General features: G+C 43.3%; 1 protein-coding gene across 1 annotated transcript in view; it reads left to right on the top strand.

Annotated features, from left to right (window-relative positions):
• LOC309555684 (uncharacterized protein) overlaps nt 1-26396 on the top strand; it is an 840923-nt gene that overhangs the window by 76928 nt on the left and 737599 nt on the right. The window contains exon 7 of the mRNA XM_082257724.1: nt 2748-2849. Within this exon, the coding sequence (XP_082113850.1) occupies nt 2748-2849 (102 nt within the window). The remainder of the gene's footprint in view (nt 1-2747; nt 2850-26396) is intronic.

The raw sequence follows: 26396 nt of genomic DNA, 5'->3' as shown, positions 1-26396 counted from the left end.
GGATAAAGGTCTGGAGACTGACTAGGCCACTCCATGACCTTAATTTGTTCTTCTTGAGCCACTTTTTAACTTTGTGGTATGTGTTGGGTCATTGTCATGCTGGAAGACCCATCAATGACCCATCTTCAGTGTTCTGGCTGACGGAAGAAGGTTCTCATCCAATATTTTACAATACATGGCCCCATCCATTGGCCCCTCAATGCGGCAAAGTCTGTCTGTACCTTTAGCAGAAAAACAGCCCCAAAGCATAATGTTTCCACCTCTGTGCATGACTGTAGGGGTGGCGTGCTCAGGGTCATAGTAAGCATTTTTCTTCTTCCAAACAAAGCGAGTCCCCCTCCTCAAGAAGGCACATGTCATGCCAATGAACATCTAAATGATTCAGAGAAGGATTGGGAGAAAGTCCTGTGGTCAGAGGAGACCAAAATTGAGGTCTTTGGCATTAACTAGACTCGCCGTGTTTGGAGGAAGAAAAATGCTGACTATGACCCTAAGAACACTGTCCCATACAGTCAAGCACAGAGGTGGAAACATGATGCTTGGAGCTGTTTCTCTGCTAAAGGTACAGGCCGACTCTGCCACATTGAGGGGCCAATGGATGGGGCCATGTATTGTAAAATATTGGATGAGAACCTTCTTCCCTCAGAACACTGAAGAGAATCATGGATGGGTCTTCCAGCATGACAACGACCCAAAACATACCACAAAGTCAAAAAAGGAGTGGCTAAAGAAGAAGCACATTAGTGTCATGGAGTGGCCAAGCCAGTCTCCAGACCTTAATCCTATAGAAAATTTATGGAGGGAGCTGAAAATTCGAGTTGCCAACGACAGCCAAGAAACCTTAAGGATTTAGAGAAGATCTGTGAAAAAAAGTGAACCAAAATCCTTCTTGAGATGTCTCTAACTAAAAAAAACATCCTACCTCTGCTTGTTAACAAGGGTTTCTCCATCAGGTACTAAGTCATGTTTTGCTTGGGGATCAAATACTTATTTCACTCACTCAACTGCAACTTAATTTATAGCATTTGTTTTATGTGCTTTTTTCTGAATTTTTGGTTGATATTCTGTTTCTATCATTTAACATACACCTATGATAAGAATTATAGACCCTTCATTTCTTTGTAAGTTGGCAAAGGTACAAAATCTGCAGGGGATCAAATACTGTATGAGGTAACAGGATTTTTTTTTTATTTAGGGTTACAACCACTTTAACCACTTGCCGACTGCTCACTAGAGCTCTACTGCGGCAAAGTGGCTCTTGTAGGTCTGACGACGTAGACCTACGTCGGCAGACACTTCCCCTTCTCGGCGGCACGCGCGCGCGCCACCGGAGGCTCGCTCCCGCTGTATTCAGTCACAGCGGGAGTCGGGCCAGGGGAGGAGCGGTGGCGATCGCCGCTGCTCTTCCCCAATCATCGGGGAATCGAGTGTGGAGATCCGCCCGCTTGTGTAAACACAAGCGGGCGGATCTCCTAAGTGACAGGCAGTGACAGATTGCAGGGTTCAGCATAGCTGAACATGCGATCTGTTCCTGTGTCACTCAGTCACCTCCCCCCACACATGTCAGTAAGCACCAGGCATACATTAACCCCTCCCTCTCCAATAAAATTAAACCCTTCCCTGCCAGTGTCATTTTTACAGTAACAGTGCATATGTATAGCACTGATTACTGTAGTAATGTCACTGGTACCCCCAAAAGTGTCAAAAATGTCAGTCAAGGGTCCGATCTGTCCGCCGCAATGTCGCAGTCCCGCAAAAAAAAAAATCGCAGATCGCCACCATTACTCGTTAAAAAAAAAAAACACCAAAAATGACAAAAATCTTTCCCTTAGTTAGTAAACGCAATAACTTTTGCGCAAACCAATCAAAATACGCTTATTGCGATTTTATTTTTTTTTTACCAAAAACATATGTAGCAGAAAACAAATTGGCCTAAAATGATAAAAAATTTTGATTTTTACATTTTTTTGGGGGGGGAATTTCATATAAAAAAATTTGAAAAATATTGTTATTTTTTCAAAATTGTCGCTATTTTTTTGTTTATAGCGCAAAAAGTAAACATCGCACAGGTGATCAAATACCACCAAAAGAAAGCTCTGTTTGTGGGAAAAAAAGGACGTAAATTTTGTTTGGGTACGGCGTTGCATGACTGCGCAATTGTCAGTTAAAGTCGCACAGTGCCAAATCGCAAAAAGTGGCCCAGACGTAAGACAGCAAAATCCTCCGGTGGTAAAGTGGTTAATGTTTCTGTCTCAGAAACTCAGCAAGTGAGAGGAAATCTCATAGCAAGAGAAAATCCCCTCTCAGTTGTCATCAAAACAGGTTTCCCTATTTCCTCTCGTCTCCTGTTCTTGTGACAATTCCAAAATGTTGATTTCTTGTCACTTTTTGTACCAGAGATAATGGTCACCAAGACAAATACAGAGGGTGAATCCTCCCAGCAGTGACATGGTCAGTGAAAATTTCTAACCTTTTTCTACTCTATCCAAGACTAACAAAAAACTTTTACACGTGTTTGAAGCTAACATGTTGTAAGAATTCACGGATTATGCCCTGTTGATTTCAATCAGAAAGGAATATAGAAGTTTCAGATCAAAGTATTCTGTACTGTATGAAATAGCTCCACTGGGGTTAGTGCTATCCCATTTTTATGGTTTCTTCTCATAAAACTTGTATGTGTCTACTGACTTTCCAATATCTTTATCTTACTCCATTCAATAATTTAATATTGTTTCTTTTGATTGCAGGAAGGTAAAGAATATTTGATGAAAAGCCTGGCATCATGGCTGCCAAGCTTGCAGAAGAAGGAAGAACAGGAGGATGAGGAAAATCAGCTAGAAATGTCAGAGGTAAAAGAAGTCACAATAGACCATAAATGCTTGCTTCAAAGAAAGCCTATGCTTTTCCAGTGCAGGGCAGCTGGGTGATCTTTACTGCTATTCTGAATGGTGACTGCATAATTATGTGTGAGCACTATAAAGTGCAGTAATACTCAGCATGATTATGCTGCCCTTTGGGGGTGTATATAACCAATGACTAGCCAGCGTGATAAATGAAAGAATAAAAAAAAAAAAAGTTTTCACTAGGAGCTTGCTGACACTACAAAGTGATCGCTCCATCTTTACCTTAAACCTATAATTAAAAACCAGTGCAGGGCTACCCAAAATCGACAATTAATTCCATACTGGTACCAATATATAAATAAAAAAGTTAATAACCAATTTAAAATGCAGTGTCAGACCCGGTTCACACTACTCCGACTTGTCTGGCCACTTGGTCGCCTGACAAGTAGCGCTCTTAGAAAAAGGTTCCTGAAATACTTCTGGGCGAAGTCGGAGCGACTTGCATTGACTTCTGTTATGAGAAGTCGTTTGCAAGCCACGATGAAGTCGCCCTGGTGTGAACCGACTCTCACAGTAGGATACAATAACTATAAAATATTATACAGTACATCACATATATACGTGCAAACAAACATTCATAAATACACAAACATGAAAGAAATATTACACAAAACACTGTGATAAAATGCCCAATAATGGTGAATAAGTCCCAATCCAATCATATCAATGTGTACCATAGTTTTTTTTTTTGAATCCTCAAACCAAGCAATAATGGGATTATGAGGGCAATGAACTATGATTATATGTAAAACATAATTTTATTAGGTGAAAATTTCAAAAAACAGACTTAACAGTCTCATCATAAATAACAACGTCATAAAAAATTCACTCAAAGGCCCTAAGGCAGTGACATAAAGGAAATTACAACACAGTTTCCTTTATGTCACTGCCTTAGGGCCTTTGAGTGAATTTTATATGACATTGTTATGTATGATGAGACTGTTAATTTTTTTTTTGAAATTTTCACCTAATAAAATTATGTTTTACGTATAATCCTAGTTTATTGCATACATAATCGCAATACTGCTTGGTTTGAGGATCCAAAAAAACGATGGTACAATATGCAAGGGATGATGGCAATTGTATTTGTAAAGCTTTCTAGAGATAATCGTTGTGGGTTTGTTAGGTTTCTCAATGCTTATGAATATATACTTTTGCCAACATCCCTTCAAGTTATATGTGGGGAGTTTCTGGTGCCTCAAACCAGTGGTAAGTGGGACTTTTTAGGCAGAAGATTTGAGATGGGTTGTGTATAAATAAAACAAATTTATTATACAATTTAGTTGAAACAATACACATATGTGTGTAGGGCTATAGGCCCTATGGTGTGGAGAGGTGGTAAAGTAGAGAAATTGCAGTGAGAAGTAGTGACTTTGGTGAGCATATAGATGTTTTTCTCTGTTCACTGGACTTGGTTTTAAGTTCTTCTGGGACAGAGAGAGAACATCCGCAAAATATCCTACGCGTTTCGGCTTTGCAGCCTTTTTCAAGGATTTCACCGTATCTGTGGTTATGACAGAAAAATATATTTTTAGTACACCGACACGTCCAAGGGGAATTATTTCCATTTGGAGTGGTGTTTACATTTGACTTATATTTTTTTGTTCTAAATTGCCAAGCATGGAGACCTTTTCCTCCTGTCCTATTTCTGCAACAGGAACTGGAGCTGCTGTTCCTATGATTAATATGTATACAAGAATTACTAAGTGTAATTTGTAAAAAATTTATTTGTTTTAGAGATAATCATGACTAATCCTATCAATATGTTTCTTCTTTAAATGTCACACTGAAAGGTATTCATTTACTGAAGGTAACACCAAGCCATCCATAGCAGATCCTTTAGAGCTAAATTGCAGGAATTCTGAAAAAAGTGCAAGTCACCTCCAGGACTTATCTCTATTGCTTATATGTTAATTATTTTTATTTATTACAGGTACTTTTATAGTGCTGTCAATTTAGGTAGCGCTTTACACGTGTATTATACTTTCACTTCCTGCACTCAAGGAGCTTACAATCTAAGATTCTTAACTCACATTCATACATACACATACAAAGGACAATGTAGACAGGAGCCAATGAACCTACCAGTATGTCTTTGGAATGTGGGAAGAAACCAGAGTACCCGCAGGAAACCCACACAGGCACAGGGAGAACATGCAAACTCCTGGTAGGTAGTGCCATGGTTGGGATTTGAACCAGCGACCCTAGTGCTGCTGGGCAGAAGTGCTAGCCACTGTGCTGCCCCATATGTGACAGGTTTATGACGCTTCCGAAGGCTACACTATGACTATGAGAGAAGAGAAGCACACAGGGCAGCTGTACCCACCCCTCCCCTCTGCTTCCCATTTACAGAAGCCTTTCTATATTGTGAACGAGTTCACATAGTACAAAGGCTTCTGTGATTGGGCAGAAGGGGGGCATAGCAGTTCCAGCGACTCTGCTTTTGAAGGAGCTGAGATCACAACGAGCAGTGTGGAGCCACTGAAGTTATCTTCCTGAAGAACAATAAACCTGTCAGATCTGAATAGTAGAGATAAGTCTAGGAGGTGGCAGACATACTGTATTATTAAACTTGACTCATGGCATCCCTGCAGTTTTTACAAAGAAGCGGAATTGCTAGAGTTCAGCTTTAAGTCCTGTAAATTGCGAGGTGAGGCCTTCATTGATCAGACTTGTTTTTCCCAGCACATCCCACGGATGTTTGACTGGATTGAGATCTGGAGAATTTGGAGGCTAAGTCAACACCTCAAACTTTGTTTTGTTCCTTAGACTTTTCTTGAATTCATCAGACCTTCTTCAATTGCTCCTGGGTCCAGTTTTGATGCTCACGTGCCCATTGTAGGCGCTTGTGGCTGTGGACACAGGTCAGCATGTGCACAATAACCGGTCTGTAACTGCACAGACCCATACACAACAAACTGCCATGCACTTTGTGTTCTGATACCTTTCTTTCGGAACCAGCATTAAGGTTTTCAGCAATTTGAGTTACAGTAGCTCTTCTATTGGATTAGACTACCCAGGCCAGCCTTCACTCCCTATGCGTATCATTTAGCCTTGGCTGCCCATGACTGGTTTTTCGGTTTTCCTTCCTTGGACCATTTTTGGTAGACCGAGAACATCCCATAAGAACTGTTAGAAGTTCCTCCTACCCAGTCATCTAGCCATTACTACTTGGCCCTTGTCAAAGTCACTCAAATCCTTATGGTTGCCCATTTTTTTTCTGCTTTGAACACATCAACTTCACTTGCTGCGTAATGTATCGCACCCACTTTCAGGTGCCATTGTCACAAGATAATCAATGTTATTCACTTTACCTGTCATCGGTCATAATATTACTGCTGCCTGGTGTATATACCTACATTTGCAATTGTATATCTAGTACAAAATTGTATTCGGTACTATTACTTATTGAATATAATGAAAATATTGAGGTTGATTATTGAAGCTCATTGGAAAACGTGCTTCAAATCACTTATGTGAATAGGGTCAAACAGCCAAAACTATTTTTCTTTTTTTCTTTTGGCAAACTCATTTTTTATATAGTCTGTTTTCTAAAATCGGAGTTCTGTTTTAAATAGCTCTCATTCACCATCAAATTCCAGTACTGAAGCAGTAAAAAGCCGGCGTTATTTGTTCTTTCTTTCCCCTCCTTGCTGTGAGACAAACCAAAGATCCATAATCACTTTGTTCTGTGATAATGGCAATAAAAAAAAAATCCAACGTATAATCTGTGTTCATTGCAACGCAAAGGGTTAATTTTCATTTTTTTTTTTTTTTTTTTGTCGTAAGCAGCGTTTGAAGTATTTGTCCTGTCTGTGTAGTGGACCGAAATTCACAGCAGTTGCAGCAAATTGAACAAGTATCTCCACAGGAAATGATTGCTGCACAAATAATGAGTTGTCAGCAAACGCTGGGCCTTTGTGTGAATTATGATTGGCTCTCCGCGTCCGCCGCACACAGGCTGCGCCTGAAGATGTGAGTAGGAGACGGGATGAAGCCGGAGCCACTGCAATAAAAGTGTAATCCAGATGTAACATAAACATTGTGTTACTGATAAATGTCAGTGATCAATTTCCTGCAGGACGTTGTTTTAACTGAGCAATAAACCCGGAATGCAGGTTGACGTGTAAATAAAATATTTTCTTTAAATTTAGCTGTAGATTTCCTGCTACTGCCATGAACAACCACCAAAGAACAACCCAAAATAAATTCTCCTGCTCCTGATGATTGCAGTCATACCACATATGTGTATGTTAACCGGTTGCCGCCCGCCCGCCCGCCGCAGAAATACTGCGGCAGGCAGCCTCTCCTGCGCGAACCGCTGTAGGTATACGTCGGTCGCGCACCTGCAGCTAGGGGGCGAGCACGCGCCGGCGCGCTCCCGCCTCCCCTCATCAGCGGGGACTCTGGTGCAGGGGGCAGGCGGCTCCGGTTGCCGCCTGACACCTGTGATCGCTCCCCGCTGAGAGAGTAGAACGGTCAGCTGTTGTAAACACAGCTGACCGTTCTTCTCTCTGGAATGATCACAGAGCTCCTGTGATTCTGCTGTATAGGATCACAGGAGCTCTGTGATCATTTCACAAGCCCCTCCCCCATACAGTTAGAATCACTCCCCTAGGTAAACATTTAACCTTTTGGTCACCAACAGTGTTAACCCCTTCCCTGCCAGTGTCATTATTACAGTAACAGTGCATATTTTTAGCACTGATTACTGTAGTAATGTCACTGGTCCCCCCCAAAAGTGTCAAAAATGTCAGTCAGGGGTCCGATCTGTCCGCCGCAATGTCGCAGTCCCGCTAAAAATTGCAGATCGCCGCCATTACTACATGTGCTATTAATACAGTGCCTTGTGAAAGTATTCGGCCCCCTTAAACTTTTCGACCTTTTGCCACATTTCAGGCTTCAAACATAAAGATATAAAACTGTAATTTTTTGTGAAGAATCAACAATAAGTGGGACACAATCATGAAGTGGAACGAAATTTATTGGATATTTCAAACTTTTTTAACAAATAAAAAACTGAAAAATTGGGCGTGCAAAATTATTCAGCCCCTTTACTTTCATTGCAGCAAACTCTCTCCAGAAGTTCAGTGAGGATCTCTGAATGATACAATGTTGACCTAAATGACTAATGATGATAAATAGAATCCACCTGCGTGTAATCAAGTCTCCGTATAAATGCACCTGCACTGTGATAGTCTCAGAGGTCCGTTTTAAAGCGCAGAGAGCATCATGAAGAACAAGGAACACACCAGGCAGTGCCGAGATACTGTTGTGGAGAAGTTTAAAGCCGGATTTGGATACAAAAAGATTTCCCAAGCTTTAAACATCCCAAGGAGCACTGTGAAAGCGATAATATTGAAATGGAAGGAGTATCAGACCACTGCAAATCTACGAAGACCTGGCCGTCCCTCTAAACTTTCAGCTCATACAAGGAGAAGACTGATCAGAGATGCAGCCAAGAGGCCCATGATCACTCTGGATGAACTGCAGAGATCTACAGCTGAGGTGGGAGACTCTGTCCATAGGACAACAATCAGTCGAATACTGCACAAATCTGGCCTTTATGGAAGAGTGGCAAGAAGAAAGCCATTTCTTAAAGATATCCATAAAAAGTGTCATTTAAAGTTTGCCACAAGCCACCTGGGAGACACACCAAACATGTGGAAGAAGGTGCTCTGGTCAGATGAAACCAAAATCAAACTTTTTGGCAACAATGAAAAACGTTATGTTTGGCGTAAAAGCGACACAGCTCATCACCCTAAACACACCATCCCCACTGTCAAACATGGTGGTGGCAGCATCATGGTTTGGGCCTGCTTTTCTTCAGCAGGGACAGGGAAGATGGTTAAAATTGATGGGAAGATGGATGGAGCCAAATACAGGACCATTCTGGAAGAAAACCTGATGGTGTCTGCAAAAGACCTGAGACTGGGATGGAGATTTGTCTTCCAACAAGACAATGATCCAAAACATAAAGCAAAATCTACAATGGAATGGTTCACAAATAAACATATCCAGGTGTTAGAATGGCCAAGTCAAAGTCCAGACCTGAATCCAATCGAGAATCTGTGGAAAGAACTGAAAACTGCTGTTCACAAACGCTTTCCATCCAACCTCACTGAGCTCAAGCTGTTTTGCAAGGAGGAATGGGCAAAAATTTCAGTCTCTCGATGTGCAAAACTGATAGAGACATACCCCAAGCGACTTACAGCTGTAATCGCAGCAAAAGGTGGCGCTACAAAGTATTAACTTAAGGGGGCTGAATAATTTTGCACGCCCAATTTTTCAGTTTTTTATTTCTTAAAAAAGTTTGAAATATCCAATAAATTTCGTTCCACTTCATGATTGTGTCCCACTTGTTGTTGATTCTTCACAAAAAATTACAGTTTTATATCTTTATGTTTGAAGCCTGAAATGTGGCAAAAGGTCACAAAGTTCAAGGGGGCCGAATACTTTCGCAAGGCACTGTATGTAGCAGAAAACAAATTGGCCTAAAATGTTGAAAAATTTTGATTTTTAAATTTTTTTTTATGGGAATGCAGAATGTGAAAAATATTATTTTTTTTTTCTTTTAGACTTGTCGCTCTATTTGTGTTTATAGCACAAAAAATAAAAATAGCCGAGGTGATAAAATACCACCAAAGAAAGCTCTATTTGTGGGGAAAAAAAGGACATAAATAAATTTTATTTGGGTAAAGTGTTGCACGACCGCGCAATTGTCCTTTAAAGTAACGCAGTGCCGAATCGCAAAATATGGCCTGGTCATTAAGGGGGCAAATCCTTCCAGTCCAGAAGCAGTTAATTGTTGTTTGTACCCATAGTACAGCCCAGAAATAATAATGCGCATTTTGCTTTTTTTTTTTTTTTTAATCCTACCTAAAAAACACTGATATAGGAAAAAAAATCCTGTCCAAAAAAATACCGACCTTGACCTTTGACCCTAACCCTGACCCAAACACTAACGCTGGCACTGACTTAAATCAAGCCTTGATCTAAGTCAGTAATGGTGAACCTTGGCACCCCAGATGTTTTGGAATGCATTTCCCATGATGCTCAACTACACTGCAGAGTGCATAGATATCATGGGAAATGTGGTTCCAAAACATCTGGGGTGCCATGGTTCGCCATCACTGATCTAGATTTTTTTATTTTTATTTTTTAGGTTTATTTTGTTTTGTTATGTGTTTTTTTTTTTTTTATAATTATTATTATTTTTTTTTCCTACACACACTTTTTTTTTTCCTTTCTGCAAGGACAGAGAAAGATACAAGCTTCCTATCATACATGCATACATACGTACATACAAATTTCTACAGCCAACTAGAAGGGGGCCAGGTAACATAGCATTTCTGAAGTGTGGGAGGAAAACGGAGTACCCGGAGGAATTCCACACAAGAACATAATAACTCCATGCAGGTAGTGTCCTGACTGGGATTTGAACCGGGGACCCTAGTGCTGTTCAGTCACTTCCTGTCATAAGGTGACCACCCTCTGTCCCTGTATCCCAGTTAGGCCTGCCATAGATTATGCAGTTTTCTTTCCTTCAGTGTTGATCAGGGAATGCACTATTTTACAATGACAGGAGGAGGTTTCCCTGCTGTCAGAATACAATGATCACTTCTTTAGCCGCTGGCAGTGATTGCACGAGAAAAAACAGACAGGCTGGTTGTACTAAAGTATATCGTTCGATCATCTTCTGTACAAGCAGCCTTCCCGTAGATGGACTGAAATCCCTCTAGTGACCTTGTCATATGGGGAACCAAAACTACAAGTGGCTGTTTCAATACACATTACCCAGGGATGGTCCACTGTCCTCCCCATCAGGGTACCATCACCTGCCCTAAGAAAAGCCATGATGACCTCCTTACACTCTTGCTTAACCATTTGACCCAGACGTAGCACATATATGCGGCCCCACTGCACTGGACTGAGGGCCAGTTCACACCACATGAAGTCCAGTGTGTTTTTTTTTTCTGCATAAAAATACATGGAAAGTAGGTTATATGGTTTCCAGTGGCATAGTTCACACCAGTGCTTGCAGTTCCAGAAAGAGAAGTAGAACACGCTGCATTTTTTCTGCACTGAACTGTACTGGAACACTGTAAAAGGCACTGGAATGCACCTAAACGCACCAAAAAAGCACTATAACACACATATCCCTAAAAATGCACTGGACTGCATCAAAAACGCACCAAAACACACTGGAATGCATCAAAAACATGTCCAAAGTGCACGTGCAGAAAAGCATTCGGACTGCATTTCTATGGTGTGGACTGGCCCTCAGTTCTGGGGGACCGCATATATGCGTATCTCCTTTTGTGCTGACAGCGGGCCACACAGAGACTGGGGTCTCACTGAGAGCCCCGGGCCCCATTCTAATGGTCAGGACATGGAACGCCTGATTCTAGGTCACCTGATTACTATGGTAGCCTCTAGTAGGCTACCACAGTGATCAGTCGCTTCTCTGCCTTTTGGCTAAGATCAAGTGTAGTATCTGTTCTTATCAGTTGGTATGGACCTCAGCTAGTACCGGCATGACCAAAATCCGGAGCGCCCAGACGTCCTTGGGGTATGGGGAGTAGGTCATGTCTGGGAAAGCATGTGGGGACCCATTCTGATTTGAATGGGTTGAGCTGTTCTAACCAGTTTGAAGGGAGCAAGAAAGCCAGTCTGACTGGGTGGCCGATGCTATTGCTCCTGGATATAATTGGCTGATGAATGGGATGGCGATGGTTGGGCTTTCTCTCCTGGGTTTTGATTCTGGCCTTGCAAAAGGCTTGTCCCCAGTGGAAGGTAGGCTCTCCCTAAGCTGTCCAGGTTCTGATGTCGGCTGGTGGGGATAGGCTGCACTGGTCTGGCTGAATGTCCGGGACCAGAAAAAGCCCCTGGGGTGGCAGCCCAGGGGTGCCGTAATTCTCATTGGTGAGGAGCAGTTCACTTTTGAGTTTTTGGCACCTTGGTCACTGCACCACATACACACTTTTTTCGCACCTGCCTCTTGGGACAGGCTTTTTGGCCAGCACCATAGAAATTTTTTATTCCTTGCAGGGGGGCCTGTCAAAGTCTTGCACTTTGACACTACCCAGCACTTCTCCACTTCCATTTCCCCACTCCTTTTTCTTTGTTGTGTGTCACGTTTGTCCCTTTTTGGTTGATCACTTGCACGACAAGTATGGCGTATGTCCTCGGGCCTGCCCTGAACTTCTTGGGAGGGAGTGGATATGGCCTTTTGGCTTAGTTCGCCCTCTCTCATGGGGTCTCCCTTCGGGGGGAGCCCCACCTAGTACTTGGGGTGGGCTGTTTCGGAAGTCCCCCTGGAGAACGGGGTCTGCCTGGCTTCGGCTGGGCAGGCCATAGTGAGTACCTTAGTCCCCGTCAGGAGCCTTGCGCCCCGGGGGATCAGGGTTAGGGCCCTTCCTCTTCGGAGGAGGGCTATGTGTACGCCTTGTGCACTTTTTGTGTGTCTCACGTTTTGCGTGTGTGCACTTTTTTATGCACCGGGTGTAAGTCTTTTGAGTGTGTTTCATACACCACGGGCTTTAAAAAAAAAAAAAAGTGATCAGTCACTGTGAAGCCCGCCCCTGTGTTTCTCTCCTTTCTCTCTCTCTCTCTCTCTCTCTCTCTCTCTCTCTCTCTCTCTCTGTGAATGGAGAGGAAAGATAGAATGTATTTTTCTCTCTCTGTGCAAAGAGGAAAAAAAAAGTGTGTAAAAAAAATTAAATTAAAGAAAAAAATACCTAGATCAAGACTTTAGCTAGGTCAGTGCCAGGGTTAGTGTTTGAGTTAAGTAAGGGTCAAAGGTCAGGGTCAGTATATTTTGGGCAGGAATTTTTTCATTTCTTTTTTAAATTAGCATCAGTGTCATTGTCGGTGTGTTTTAGGTAGGCCAAAAAAAAACAAAATGCGCACTATTGTTTCTGGGCTGTACTTTGGGTACAAACAACAAATAACATACATATATATGGTATCTCTGCGATTGTCCAGAGCAGAAGAATTTATATTGGGTTGTTCTTTGGTGGTAGGGTATGATAGTAACAAGAAATATATAGATATATTAAAAAAAAAAAAAAAGATTTTATTTTTACTATTTTGGGCCAATTTTTATTTGATGATAAAAAAATGTCACTATATAAATCCTGTATAATAATAGCTGGAGGGCATGTAGGCAGGAGGCGATTTCAAAAAGGCTGTAGGTAATCAGCAGCACTGGGATGCAACAAGGGGTGAAAAAAATGGTAATAAAAACCTATATTAACCGCTTCACGACTGCCCTATAGTAGTTGCTACAGGGCGCCTCTGTGCGCAGGATCACACACATATATATATATATATATATATATATATATATATATATATATATATATATATATATACAATATCCCAAAAAAGTGAGTACACCCCTTACAGTTATGTAAATACTCTATTATATCTTTTAGAACAACACTGAAGAAATGCTACAATGTAAAGTAGTGAGTGTACAGTTTGTATAACAGTGTAAATTTGCTGTCCCCTCAAAATAACTCAACACACAGCCATTAATGTCTAAACCGCTGGCAACAAAAGTAAGTACACCTTTAAGTGAAAATGTCCAAATTGTGCCCAAAGTGTCAAAATTTTGTGTGGCCACCATTATTTTCCAGCATTGCCTTAACCCTCTTGGGCATGGAGTTCACCAGAGCTTCACAGGTTGCCACTGGAGTCCTCTTCTACTCCTCCATGATGACATCACAGAGCTGGTGGATGTTAGAGAGCTTGCGCTCCTCCACCTTCCATTTGCGGATGCCTTACAGATGCTCAATAGGGTTTAGGTCTGGAGACATGCTTGGCCAGTCCATCACCTTTACCCTCAGCTTCTTTATCAAGGCAGTGGTCGTCTTGGAGGTGTGTTTGGGGTTAATATCATGTTAGAATATTGCCCTGTGGCCCAGTCTCCGAATGGAGAGGATCATGCTCTGCTTCAATATGTCACAGTACATGTTGGCATTCATGGTTCCCTCAATGAACTGTAGCTCCCCAGTGCCGGCCGCACTCATGCAGCCCCAGACCATGACATTCCCACCACCTTGCTTGACTGTAGGCAAGAAACACTTGTCTTTGTACTCCTCAACTGGTTGCCGCCACACATGCTTGACACCATCTGAAACAAATGCGTTTATCTTGGTCTCATCAGACCACAGGACATGATACCCAGTAATCCATGTCCTTAGTCTGCTTGTCCCCCACTTCAACCTCTGCAACAATGCTGGCAGCACTCAATTGTCTATTTCCCAAAGACAACCTCTGGATTTGTCGCTGAGCACGTGCACTCAACTTCTTTGGTCGACCATGGCGAGGCCTGTTCTGAGTGGAAGCTGTCCTGTTAAACCACTGTATGGTCTTAGCCACTGTGCTGCAGCTCAGTTTCAGGGTCTTGGCAATCTTCTTATAGCCTAGGCCATCTTTATGTAGAGCAACAATTCTTTTTTTCAGATCCTCAAGGGCCATACACACTATAAGATTTTCTGAAGACTATTTCCTTCAGATTTACCTTTTCTATGTAGTGCAAGGGCCTGCCAGATTGCATACAACTTGAAAGTGTTTAGGTTTGACCTCATACTATATGGTTTTGGTAAGTCTAAAGGAAAAAGTCTTCAGAAAATCTTATAGTGTGTATGGCCCATCAGAGGGTTCTTTGCCATGAGGTGCCATGTTGAACTTCCAGTGATCAGTATGAGAGAGGGGATCATGCTCTGCTTCAGTATGTCACAGTAAATGTTGGCATTCATGGTTCCCTCAATGATCTGTAGTTCCCCAGTGCCAGCAGCACTCATGCAGCCCCAGACCATGAAACTCCCACCACCATGTTTGATTGTAGGCAAGACACACTTGTCTTTGTACTCCTCACCTGGTTGCCACCACACACACCTGACACCATCTGAACCAAATTCGTTTATCTTGGTCTCATCAGACCACAGGACATGGTTCCGGTAATCCATGTCCTTAGTCTGCTTGTCTTCAGCAAACTGTTTGCGGGCTTTATTGTGCATCATATTTAGAAGAGGCCATATTTAGCAGACCAATTTGACAGCGACAGGCTGACCCCCACCCCTTCAACCTCTGCAGCAATGCTGGCAGCCCTCATCGTCTATTTCCCAAAGACAACCTCTGGATATGATGTGGAGCATGTGTGTGCACTCAACTTCTTTGGTTGACCATGGCGAGGCCTGTTCCGAGTGGAACCTTTCCTGTTAAATCTCTGTATGGTCTTGGCCACTGTGCTGCAGCTCAGTTTCAGGGACTTGGCAATCTTCTTATAGCCTAGGCCATCTTTATGTAGAGCAACAATTCTTTTTTTCTGGTCTTTTTTTCCGATCCTCAAAGTTCTCATGAGTGAGAGCGATAACACCAAATTTAACACACCTGCTCCACATTCACACCTGAGACATTGTAACACTAACGAGTCAAAGAACACAGAAGAGGAAAAATCGCTAATTGGGCCCAATTTGGACATTTTCACGTAGGGGTGTACTCACTTTTGTTGCCAGCAGTTTAGACACTAATGGCTGTGTGTTGAGTTATTATGAGGGGACAGCAAACTTACACTGTTATACAAGCTGTACACTGACAAGTGTCATTTCTTTAGTGTTGTCACATGAAAAGATTTAATAAAATATTTACAAAAATGTGAGGGGGTGTACTCACTTTTGTGAGATACTGTATATAAATATATATGTAGCACAATTCCCATTTATTTTGCTGGATATGGGTCCCCCTGGGTTACCGCTAGCAACAACAGCACATTTAAGCATGTTCTCCAAGTGTGAGAACTGAGACAATGACCAGTCCAGTATCTTTGGGTTTTTTTGTATTTATTTGGTAACTTGGATGGGAGAAGGGATGAGTGGAATACTTCTGGAACTGAACTAGGCTCGTTTGGTGAAGACACTTGAATACTGCTGTTTGGCGCTGACTTGACGCTGGCTGAATTGACTTGGGACTGCTTTCTGACTAAAAGAGTCCTCTTCAAGCTCCCTCAAGCACTCCTGCTGAGGTGGCTACTTGAATACACTGCTGCACTGCTGAACACTTCAGGGCCCGCACCGGCACCCTTTTTCTCTTTTATCTTCAGGGCTTATACACTGGCAACCCCTTTCTAAGCCACCACTACTGACCAGCTGGCTCCCGGATCCCTCTGACCTTCTGGAGTGGTCCCCTCTCTCAGGTGGACCCCTGGGCAGTTTCGAGTACTCACAACACTGTTTTTCCTGGAAACTTCTGCCCAGCAGCTCCACTCGGTCCACAGCACTTGGGATCCTCCTGCAGCCCAGCTCAGCCTCCAGTCCTCTAGGCTGACCGCCCAGGACACCCTCACTTGCTCTGACAGGAGGAGAGACAGCCGTCAGCCTCCTGCTGGGACTCTGCTTCCCACCAAAGACCTCCTGTCACATGCTCCTCTCAGGCTTATACCCAGTCCCAGGGTGCATTGCAGCAAACTCCGCCCACTGAGACAGATATAAGCCCTGGGGTGCTATTGGCCAGGTTTCCTCCACTGTCCAACAAGAGCCCTCATTGGATACAGTGGGGAGACCCCCCAGACTCAACAGACCACACCTAGGAACACATGGCAGCCTGACTGATCAGGCCCCCTTATAAGCAGACAGGGCCACACATATGCTGTTCATAGCACCTACCTGAGAGGGTGCTACATCTATGTATACATAATGTGATGCCGCACTTCCGGGTAGCCGGGGCAAATCCAATCAGTGGGTACTACAGACCTGCTGAACATTTGTTACAGAGGCAGAGTGGCAGTCTGCCTGTATAAACAAGGCAGATTGCCTTTCTGTCAGTAGGGAAGGTATGGATCTTGTGTTTCTGCAAAGTTGGGACATGGATCCATGCCTTTCCCTAGTAAAAGCACCTCTCACATTGTACACACAAACTGGCTAGGCACACAGTTAACCCTTTGATCACCCCTGATGTTAACCCCTTCCCAGCCGGTGTCATTAGTACAGTGACAGTGCATATATTTTGCACTGATCACTGTATTAGTGTCACTGGTCACTAAAAAGTGTCGGTGTCCAATTTGCCCACCGCAATATCACTGTCCTACTATAAGTCGCAGATTGACACCATTACTAGTGTAAAAAAAAAAAAAGCATATAAAATTTCATAAATTGCAAACCAATTTATACGCTTGCTGGGATTTTTTTAAACGAAAATATGTAGCAGAATACATATTGGCCTAAATTGATGGAGAAATGTTTTTCATGTTTTTTATTTTTCATATGTTTTATAGGAGAAAGTAAGAAATATTATTTTCTTTTTAAATAATCGGTCATTTTTTTTATTTATAGCGCATAATATAAAAACCGCAAAGGTGATCAAATGCCACCATAAAAAGCTCTATTTGTGGGAGAAAAAGGATATCCATTTTATTTGGGTACAGTGTCGTACGACCACGCAATTGTTAGTTAAAATAACGCAGTGCCCTATCGCTAAAAATGGCCTGATCAGGAAAGGGGGGTAAATCTTCTGGAGCTGAAGTGGTTAAATCTAATTCTAAAAAGGCAATTGTTTACGATGCCCAGGGCTTTAGCAAATTAAATTCCATTGAGTTCGGGTTTATGTTTATTAGGTATAGAGAGCAGTGAATAATAACTATGCATCTGTGTTTCTTAGTTTGGAATTTGCAAAGACCTCGTAACGACTTCTTATCCCTATTAGTATGTGAAAAAAGCGCACTACGTGCCGCGGTACTCCATTCCGACGTCTCTGCGCCCGCCGTTGTCTTTGCATTTCATCTCCTCCCTCTGTCTTGTGTCAAAGACTTCATTCTGGCCGGATAAATAGGGACACCGCGCGGGGAAGCTGTGAGCCTTGAATCCGGTAAAGCCGTGGCCTAATAAGGCGACACGGTGGTCATTAGCCGGAGCGTATTTCTCTTCTGTGGTCGCTAGGTTATCTGCGCTCCCATACCGGCCTCCTACACTCCTTTCCTTTTGGAGGCCGCTGAGCCGAACAAAGAGACTTTGTCTTCGCCTTGACAGTACATCTATCCCAACGCTAATGATTCCTTTGCCTTTCCTCCTGCTTTTATCATCCTTTTATTCTTCTGCCGGAGGATTTGTGGTCAGATGTACAGTGCGCCAGCTTTTCTTTGCTCATAATTATTTGGCGCTTCCTCCCAACATGCCGCGTTTATCTCGTCTTGTTCTTGTTTGCTGAGATCACAAAAGACAGTAGCTGACAAATATCGCTAGTGCTGGCGAGGCCAAAGGTCTCCGCCATCGTTTAACATTCAATTTATGTTTTCTAGAGTAGATGTAGGGCTCCACACAAAGTGCTAAATACATCGATAAAATACATGTATGGGGAGCTTTTTGTCCTGCCAAAGGATTTGTATTGGTGTCCATCCAGTCCTGAGATTTACACTGTCTGGCACACAGCGCAGCTTTTTCTGGCAGTGGAGGAAACCTGATTTTTCTCTGTTGCAGAGAGTTCTTCCCCACCTCCATATACACTATATTGCCAAAAGTATTGGAACGGCTGTCTTTATACGCACATGAACTTTAATGGCATCCCAGTTTTAGACCCTGTTCACACCTGAGCATATTTCAGCTCGTAAAACGTCCATCTCTGAAGTCTCAAAACGCCCAACAAGCAAAATCCCATTCATTTCAATGGCCCCAAGTTTGGCTGTTTTGAATGCTGTCATTTTTTTAAATCTGGCGCCAGTACCATGGAGACCCTATCAGAGCCGAATGTGGCTTTAAACGGGTCTTCAGCGGCCGTGCAGGCTGGTTGCCTGGGTCTCCCAGTGGGAGGGGAGACCCGGGCGAGCCGCGGAAGGCGGCTGGAGGCGGGGGGGATGTCCCAGCTGCATCGGTTGTCGCTACAAGACAGCCGACCGTCGGCTATGGACGCCGGTACCGGGGTGATGCCTTTAGCTGCAGGCATCACTCCGGTACATGCACTTTCCGAAATATCGGCAATATCGGCAACCTCAGGGGCGGATTATATCGGGGAAAGTGTCGATAATCGGTCGATCCCAACTTAGAACCCCCAAACATTATATATATATATATATATATTTAGCAGAGACCCTAGAGAATAAAATAACGAGTGTTGCAATATTGTATGTCACCCTGTATTTGCACAGCGGACATTCAAACGCAGTTTTTTTTTAAAAAAATACACTTAAATAAATAAAGAAAAACTGTAAAGTTCGTTTTTTTTTTTTTTTGTATACTGTGAAAGATGATGTTACACTGAGTATTTAGATAGCTAACATGTCATGCTTCAGAATTACGCACCCTCAAAATCTCCATAGGTGATGTTTTAAAATGTTTTATAGGTTACCTGTTTAGAGTTACAGAGCAGGTCTTGGGCTAGAATTATTGCTCTCACTGTAACGATTGCAGCAATACCCCATATGCGTGCGCGAATTATGTGTGAAATGAAAGAAATCTCTCTAAGGAAGGGAAGTCTCCTTCTAGGGCTCATTCACAGGAGTGCTTACAGCAAATTGTGGCAACATGCATTTAGTGCTGGTTCACATTGGTGCGATGCGGGAACCCTGCAAATCCACTGTGGGTTCCCGCATTGCACCTGATTCGCAGGCAGTTCACACTGCCATATGCGTACTGATGGGAGTGTCAATACAAAGTTAATGACACCCCCAGATTAGTTCGCATATCGCAGTGCGAACTGTCAATTCAGACAGGAAAAGGATCACAGCCACGGTGTGCTCAGCCATGTGATCTGATTCTGGTCTGGACCAGAAAAAGGGTCCTGCACAACTTTGGTCCGAAGGCGATGCAAATTCAGCCATGCAATCTGTATAGCTGAATTTGCATCGTACAGACATCGCATGTGATTTGCAGAGTAGTTTGGTGCGAATCACATGCGATGTCTGACATCGCTATAGTGTGAACCGGCACTAAATGGGTTTGTCAGGTGTGATATTCATTCTGAATTGAAACTTCAACGCACTTTGCCAGTGGATTTACATTGCAGCACACAGTGTTGCGACATACTAATATGCGGTGCCCTGCCAAAAATGTTGCATGCCCCATTTCTAGCACCGCACCTTTAACTTGCATCCATTGGCAAGGAGCATTTGGTGCCATTTAGACTGAATTCTACTGCATCCAATCAACACACTTGATGTGTGCTGCCATGCATTTCGGTAAAGTGCCCGGTAATGCTCATGTTACCGTAACGCGATAATGTGAATGGTCCCTACGAATGTTTTTACCGGAACAAGAATTTGCATTGAAGGATATTCCCTCTATCCCTGCTTTGGTCACAACTCAAAAATTTGGCTTTCGCATGATCGTCAATCCGATGGACAATGGTTACCAGGACAAAGAAATGATGAATTTCCCCAGATTGCAAAAAAGAAAAAACCTTTGCAGAGATTCTAACCTTTTAGAGAACCTTTGGATTTAGATATATTTTGGTGAAATTGAAGTGGACATTCCAACTTAATTGTAGTATTTCTTGCATAGCACCAATCCCATGGACAATGGTTACCAGGACAAATAGATGGTGAATCCCACCCAGATTGAACACAGATGGCTAAAAAACAACCTGACAGAGGTTCTAACCTTAACCTTTTAGAGAAGCTTTAGATTTAGATACATTTTAGGTGGATTGAAGTGGACATTCCAACTTATATGAAGCATTTATTACAAAAAATTAGCAGTTCGCTGGCTGGTTTTCCGCGTTTCCTTCTGTTGCACCTCGACGAGCACTCGCACCCGTCAGTCGCGGAATGACATCTCGTATTTAGCACCATCTGCTGCACATAGATGACCGCGTCTTACCAGACTTAAACTCTAACACCTCTGTAGGCATTTGCATTTTTAACGCTGATGGAATTGATCAGACATGCAAATAGTGTCTCCAGGAATGTCTTATCTCCGGCCAAAGCTATAGATTGATGAAGTGTTGGGATTACATCTCCTCTTCCCTCTGACACTCTGCCTGCGTGCTGGAATTTACATATGTGCGGCATCTTCACACTTTATGGATGGTGTTTAAACCTCTTAATTCTGCTGTCCTCGCCTCCTGCCCGCTCATTTATCACCGGAGCCTGGCAGCAGACTTCCATCAGGAATATATCAGGCAGGGTTTTACTAAACTGGAGTTTTAAAGAGCAACTCTAAGCAACAAGTAAAAGCATTCAGTAAGGGCTCATTCACACAGGTGGGCGGGGGGTTTGCAGTAAAAAGAGGCAGCTGAGCCCCTGGCCGTCCACCTAAATGCTAACATTACAGCCTGATGGGGCTGTACACATGCCACAGCCAAGATGTTTTACTTTGCTGCCACAGCATTTTTAACTTGGGCTGCAGAGTTTGACAGTGAGCACCACCTTTAAAACTTTGCCATTGAGTTTGAGCACACCAAAACCACAGGTCAAACGATTTGTCAGGACCCAGGTCTGAACCTGCGACCTCTGCTGTGGCTGGGGATGTCATGTCTTGTTGCTGTGCCACTGGGGATGCTGGACAGCTCCCTAAACAATTTCTTGAATGATCTTGCCTTGAACCTTGTTTCTCTTGAACCTTGAACTTTTTTCCCCTCTCATGAACATTCTGTTTTTAGCCATGCCTTTGCACTTCTTGTTTACCAGATTATTGAGCTCTCTCTAGCCAATATATTGTGCTTGCCACTCCTGCTGCTCTCTGTATCTTCACTACCACTCAGAACCAACCCTTGGCTTGTTCATCGACTATGCTTCTGCTTGATCCCAACCTGCAACTACTTGTTAATGACCTTTGGCTTGTTTACTGACTACGCTTCTGCTTAATCCCAACCTGCAATCACTAGTTATTGACCTTTGGCTTGTTTTTATGACTATGCTTCTGCCTGATCCTTGTACATCTGCTACTGGACCCCAGCTTGCTCACCTCCTGGCGGGGTGATCCTGAGGACCATTATCTGGTACTAGCATGTTAGTGCATAGACCCCGCACCTCGGGTAAACCCACGTCATCCGCCAGGGTGACCTGCTTCAGTACTTGTCCAGCTGGTCGGTGGCCTCTTTACTAGTGATGGACGAACATCGGCTGGGGCGGTTTGCGAACGTAAGCCGCAAATTTTCTCAAAAGTCCTCGAACTGCGAGTTTGCGGCGGGCCCCATTGACTTTAATGGGAGGCGAACTTTAAAAACCTTTAGGTCATATTTGCAGCCACAAAAGACTTACTAGCTCTGCACAAATAGTCCCAGCACATGGACAATGTCATAACAGAAGTATTGCAATTGGAAAAGTTGCCCTAAAAGTTTTTTTTTTTTCATAAATCAGCCAGAACTGACAGCAGCCGGTAAATACATGTCAAATACATATAGGGTCCATTCACACATCTGTAAAATGGGTCCGCATCCATACCACAGTTTGGCGGAAACTTTACAGACCCATTGATTTTCAATTCCAGTCTGAAAAATTAGGCAATCACAGGATAAAGAAGTAAGTGTCGGCCATTTCAGGCCCCAAAAATTAGCCCACGTGTGTTTACCTGACAGCTAAGAACGTTGTATTCTGTGGCTGAAGGTACATTAGGCATTCACAGGATGCAAACAAACTTTGTTACAGATTTTGACCTTTTATTATTTTGACAAAATAGCTGTTTTACTGTGTCCATGTGCAAAGTAAATGTGAATGGGAGTGAACTTTCATTATCAGCTGCTGCATTTGCAGGGTTCTGATGAGGAAAGTGTCAGGGTCCGAATCCCTTTAGTGCGATTCACTCTTTGGGAGTATCTCAAGATAACTAAAATGTTTGTAGCAGGGGATGCCGAAAATCTGACTTGTATCTTAGTACAGACGTCTGGGAAAATCGGTGAGCCAATCACACAAGCAGGAAATTACATTTCTGGGAGAGGTGGGGGGTCGTTCCATACACAGTCTGTATATAGAACGCTCCTAGAAGCCATATTGCAATTTTTCAGAACAGATTTTATTTATTTTTAATAACGTTATATGACTTGTGTCGAAATTGTATATGCTATATATGTGTATATTTTATTTTGTTCGCAACATTTTTTCCCATGAAAGTATAGTCACCCTTTACAGCCCAATGAATCCATCTTTATTGGAATTGTTATGCAGTCAGGTTGTATATACATTAGTAAAGATAATTGTGTTATTGCATTTTTATATATTTTGTGCTGCAACAACAATAAAAACCCCCTGTGCTGGCAGCATGTTGAAGGGTCAGACACAACGCAGCAGCCAGAGTCTCCAATGGTACGACACACCCTCTGCACACTGCTCCAGTCAATTGCACATATCGGGGGAGGGGGGGGGGGTTGTGAGCATGGAGGATTGGGGCCGTGTGCAGAGGGGAGTTGAGACCATTACAGACCCGGTGCACTGCATTGTGTGCGGGAACAGTGGTCCGACTCTCCAACGTGCAACCAGCACAGGGGAATTTACCTCTTGTTGCAGCATATAATATAGAAAAGAAGGAAAAAACATAAGCATTTTTACCATTTTATATATGCACCCTGACTGCAGTACAATAATCAAGGAAGTTTAATGTGGTCTTTATACTATCAAGACGTACTATTCCAGTCAGAAAGCCAGTTGACATTTCAGGAACTTTACAATTCACAATATAAGGCAATTGTATGATTTTTAAAAAACATATCTTTGCCTTTTTTTCTTTAAGATTTGATAGGTCTTCTGTAGATAGGAGGATGAATTTTCTCAAGTGTAACAAGGTGTCAGGACCTGGGTCACATCCTGGAGGTACTGTGCTTCCCAGAGAGGAAGGTTGTAGTTCCAGTATCCACCAGCGGGCATCTCTGTCATGTTCCTGGAGATGGAGCCTGACGAGGAGAGGAAGGCGATCTCTTATACCTCTGGCCTGGTACCTCTGATAATGTAAACTGGAGGCATGGAAGTCTGGATTGGCATGAGTTCGGATGGTGAAGGCATCAGATGTGAGGTTTGTGCGTACTTGGATGCAGGCTGAATCATGATGCAGGGCAGCAAGTACTTGGCAGGCTGGCTGGTGGCAGACGGCACGTACTTGGCAGGCTGGCTGGTCACAGGCAGCAAATGCTTAGCAGGCTGGCAGGTCACAGGCAGCAGACACTTGGCAGGATGGCAGGCAGGAAGCAGACCGCAGATATAAGGATGGCTTCTCACACAGCAGGGTCAGGCAAGCCAGGTTGGTAACTAGCAGGCACGTCAAGAACAGAGCAGAAGGCAGCAGAGTAGTCAGGTTCAGTCTGGAGTTGGCAATGGCAAAATCAGAGATGTGGTTGAAGAGCAAGCCAGGGGTTGGTTCAGGCAAGCGTAGTTAGATGGATCAGGACGCAACAGTGTTTAAACAGCAGGAACATGTAGCAGGATGTTGTAGACCATAAGGCAAGAGTCCTAGTGCAGCAGAGGTTTTAATATAGCCCACTTGGCACCACTTAGTGGGGGGCATGAACGCTGGTGTGCACAGCGTTCGCGAGTCATGTGAACAGGAATTCTCTGTCCATGGGTTTCATAGGCTCATGGGCTTTCTTCGTTGGCTAACAGACATTCTCCATCTTCACATAGCTTTGTGTCTGGGCGTACTTTTTCCCTGACAGTCTCCCAGCAGTTTCTAGTAATCAATCTACATCTGATGCTTGTTGCTGGGAGGGTATTTAGTTTATCCTCTGCTAATACACTTTGCATTAGTGTTTTGCTTTGCTGTGCTAAATCAAATGCTGCTTGTCATTTATCCTGATCTTGTCCTTGCCCTGCATCCTGTGCCCTGCATCCTGCACCATGCTGCCTTATATCTGATCCCGTTGTTACTGATCCCAGTCCTGGTTCACCCCTTCCTTGCATCTCCGGTATTTCCTGTGACCTTTGTTCCTCATCGTGTACAATGCTGTGAAAAAGTATTTGCTCCCTTCCTGATTTTTATTTATTTTTTGCATATTTGTCACACTTAAATGATTCAGATCCTCAAACAAATATTACACAACAATAACCCCAGTAAATAGTAAGTTCAGTTTTTAAATGATGATTTCATTTATTAAGGGAAAAAAGCTGTCCAAATCTGAAGGCATGAACAGTTTAAGGTCATGCCACAGCATCTCAATCGGATTTAATTCCAAACTTTGACTAGGCCACTCCAAAGACTTAATTATTATTATTTTTTGAGCCATTCTGAGGTGGACTTGCTGGTGTGTTTCATATCATTGTCCTGCTGCATAACCAACGTGCACTTGAGCTTGACGTCACAAACTGATGACCGGACATTCTCCTTCAGGATTTTCTGGTAGAGGGCAGAATTCATGGTTCCATCAATTATAGCAAGTCATCCAGGTCCTGGAGCTGCAAAGCAGCCCCAGCCCATCGCACTACCACCACCATGTTTGACTGTTGGTATGATGTTCTTTTTATGTAATGCTGTGTTAGTTTTACGTCAGATGTAACGGGAAACACACCTTCCAAAAAGTTCAACTTTTGTCTCATCAGTCCACAGAATATTTGCCCAAAGGTCTTGGAGATAATCAAGATGTTTTTTGGCATATGTGAGATGAGCCTTTGTGTTCTTTCTGGTCAGTAGTGGCTTTCGCCATGGAACTCTCCAATGGATGCCATTTTTGCCCAGTCTCTTTCTTATTGTTGAATCATGAACACTGACCTTAATAGAGGCAAGTGAGGCCTGCAGTTCTTTAGATGCTGTTCTGGGTTCTTTTATGACCTCCTGGATGAGTCCTTGTTGTGCTCTTGGAGTGATTTTGGTAGGCCAGCCACTCCTAGGAAGGTTCACCACTGTTCCAAGTTTTCCCAATTTGTGGATAATGGTTCTTACTAGAGTCCCAAAGCCTTTGTAACCCTTTCCAGATTAATATATGTAAATTGCTGTGTTTCCCATCCGTTCTTGAATTTCTTTAGATAGCGGTATGATGTGTTGCTTTTTGAGATCTTTTAGCATGCTTCACTTTGTCAGACAGCTTCTATTTAAGTGATTTCTTGATTCAACAGGTCTGACAGTAATCAAGCCTGGGTGTAGCAAGTGAAATTTAACTCTGCTTTCCAGAAAAGTGGTTAATCACAGTTCATTAACCGGTTGCCGGTCAGCCTCGGCCAGGCAAAGTGACGTATATATACGTCACTAGCCTGTCACTTGCTTGGGAGCCAATAGCGGGCGAACGCGCACCCGCGGAGGCGCTCTCCTGCTCCGGCTTGTTCCCCAGCAAGTCCGTGCGTGTGACCGGCGGACCCGATGTCCGCCAGTCACTCGCCGATCCTCGGTGCAGAGGGAGAAAGGCAGGCGGCTGATGTAAACAAGCCGCCTGTCATTCTCCCCTGTGTAGGAATGGTGATCATACGGTTCTACTATGTAGGACCGTTGATCACTGTTCCTACACTAGTAGCCACAGCCAATCACAGTAAAAAGCACGCCCCTAGGGACACACTTAACCCCTCCTTCCCCAATAAAGTTAACCCCTTCACTACCAGTGTCATTTTGCAGTAACAGTGCATATGTATAGCACTGATTACTGCAG

This window comes from Pelophylax lessonae (assembly GCF_965119305.1).
Source record: "Pelophylax lessonae genome assembly, chromosome: 5".
Classification (NCBI taxonomy): domain Eukaryota; kingdom Metazoa; phylum Chordata; class Amphibia; order Anura; family Ranidae; genus Pelophylax; species Pelophylax lessonae.
Note: the sequence above shows the minus strand (reverse complement) of the source record. Positions and strands in the feature narration are given on the sequence as shown.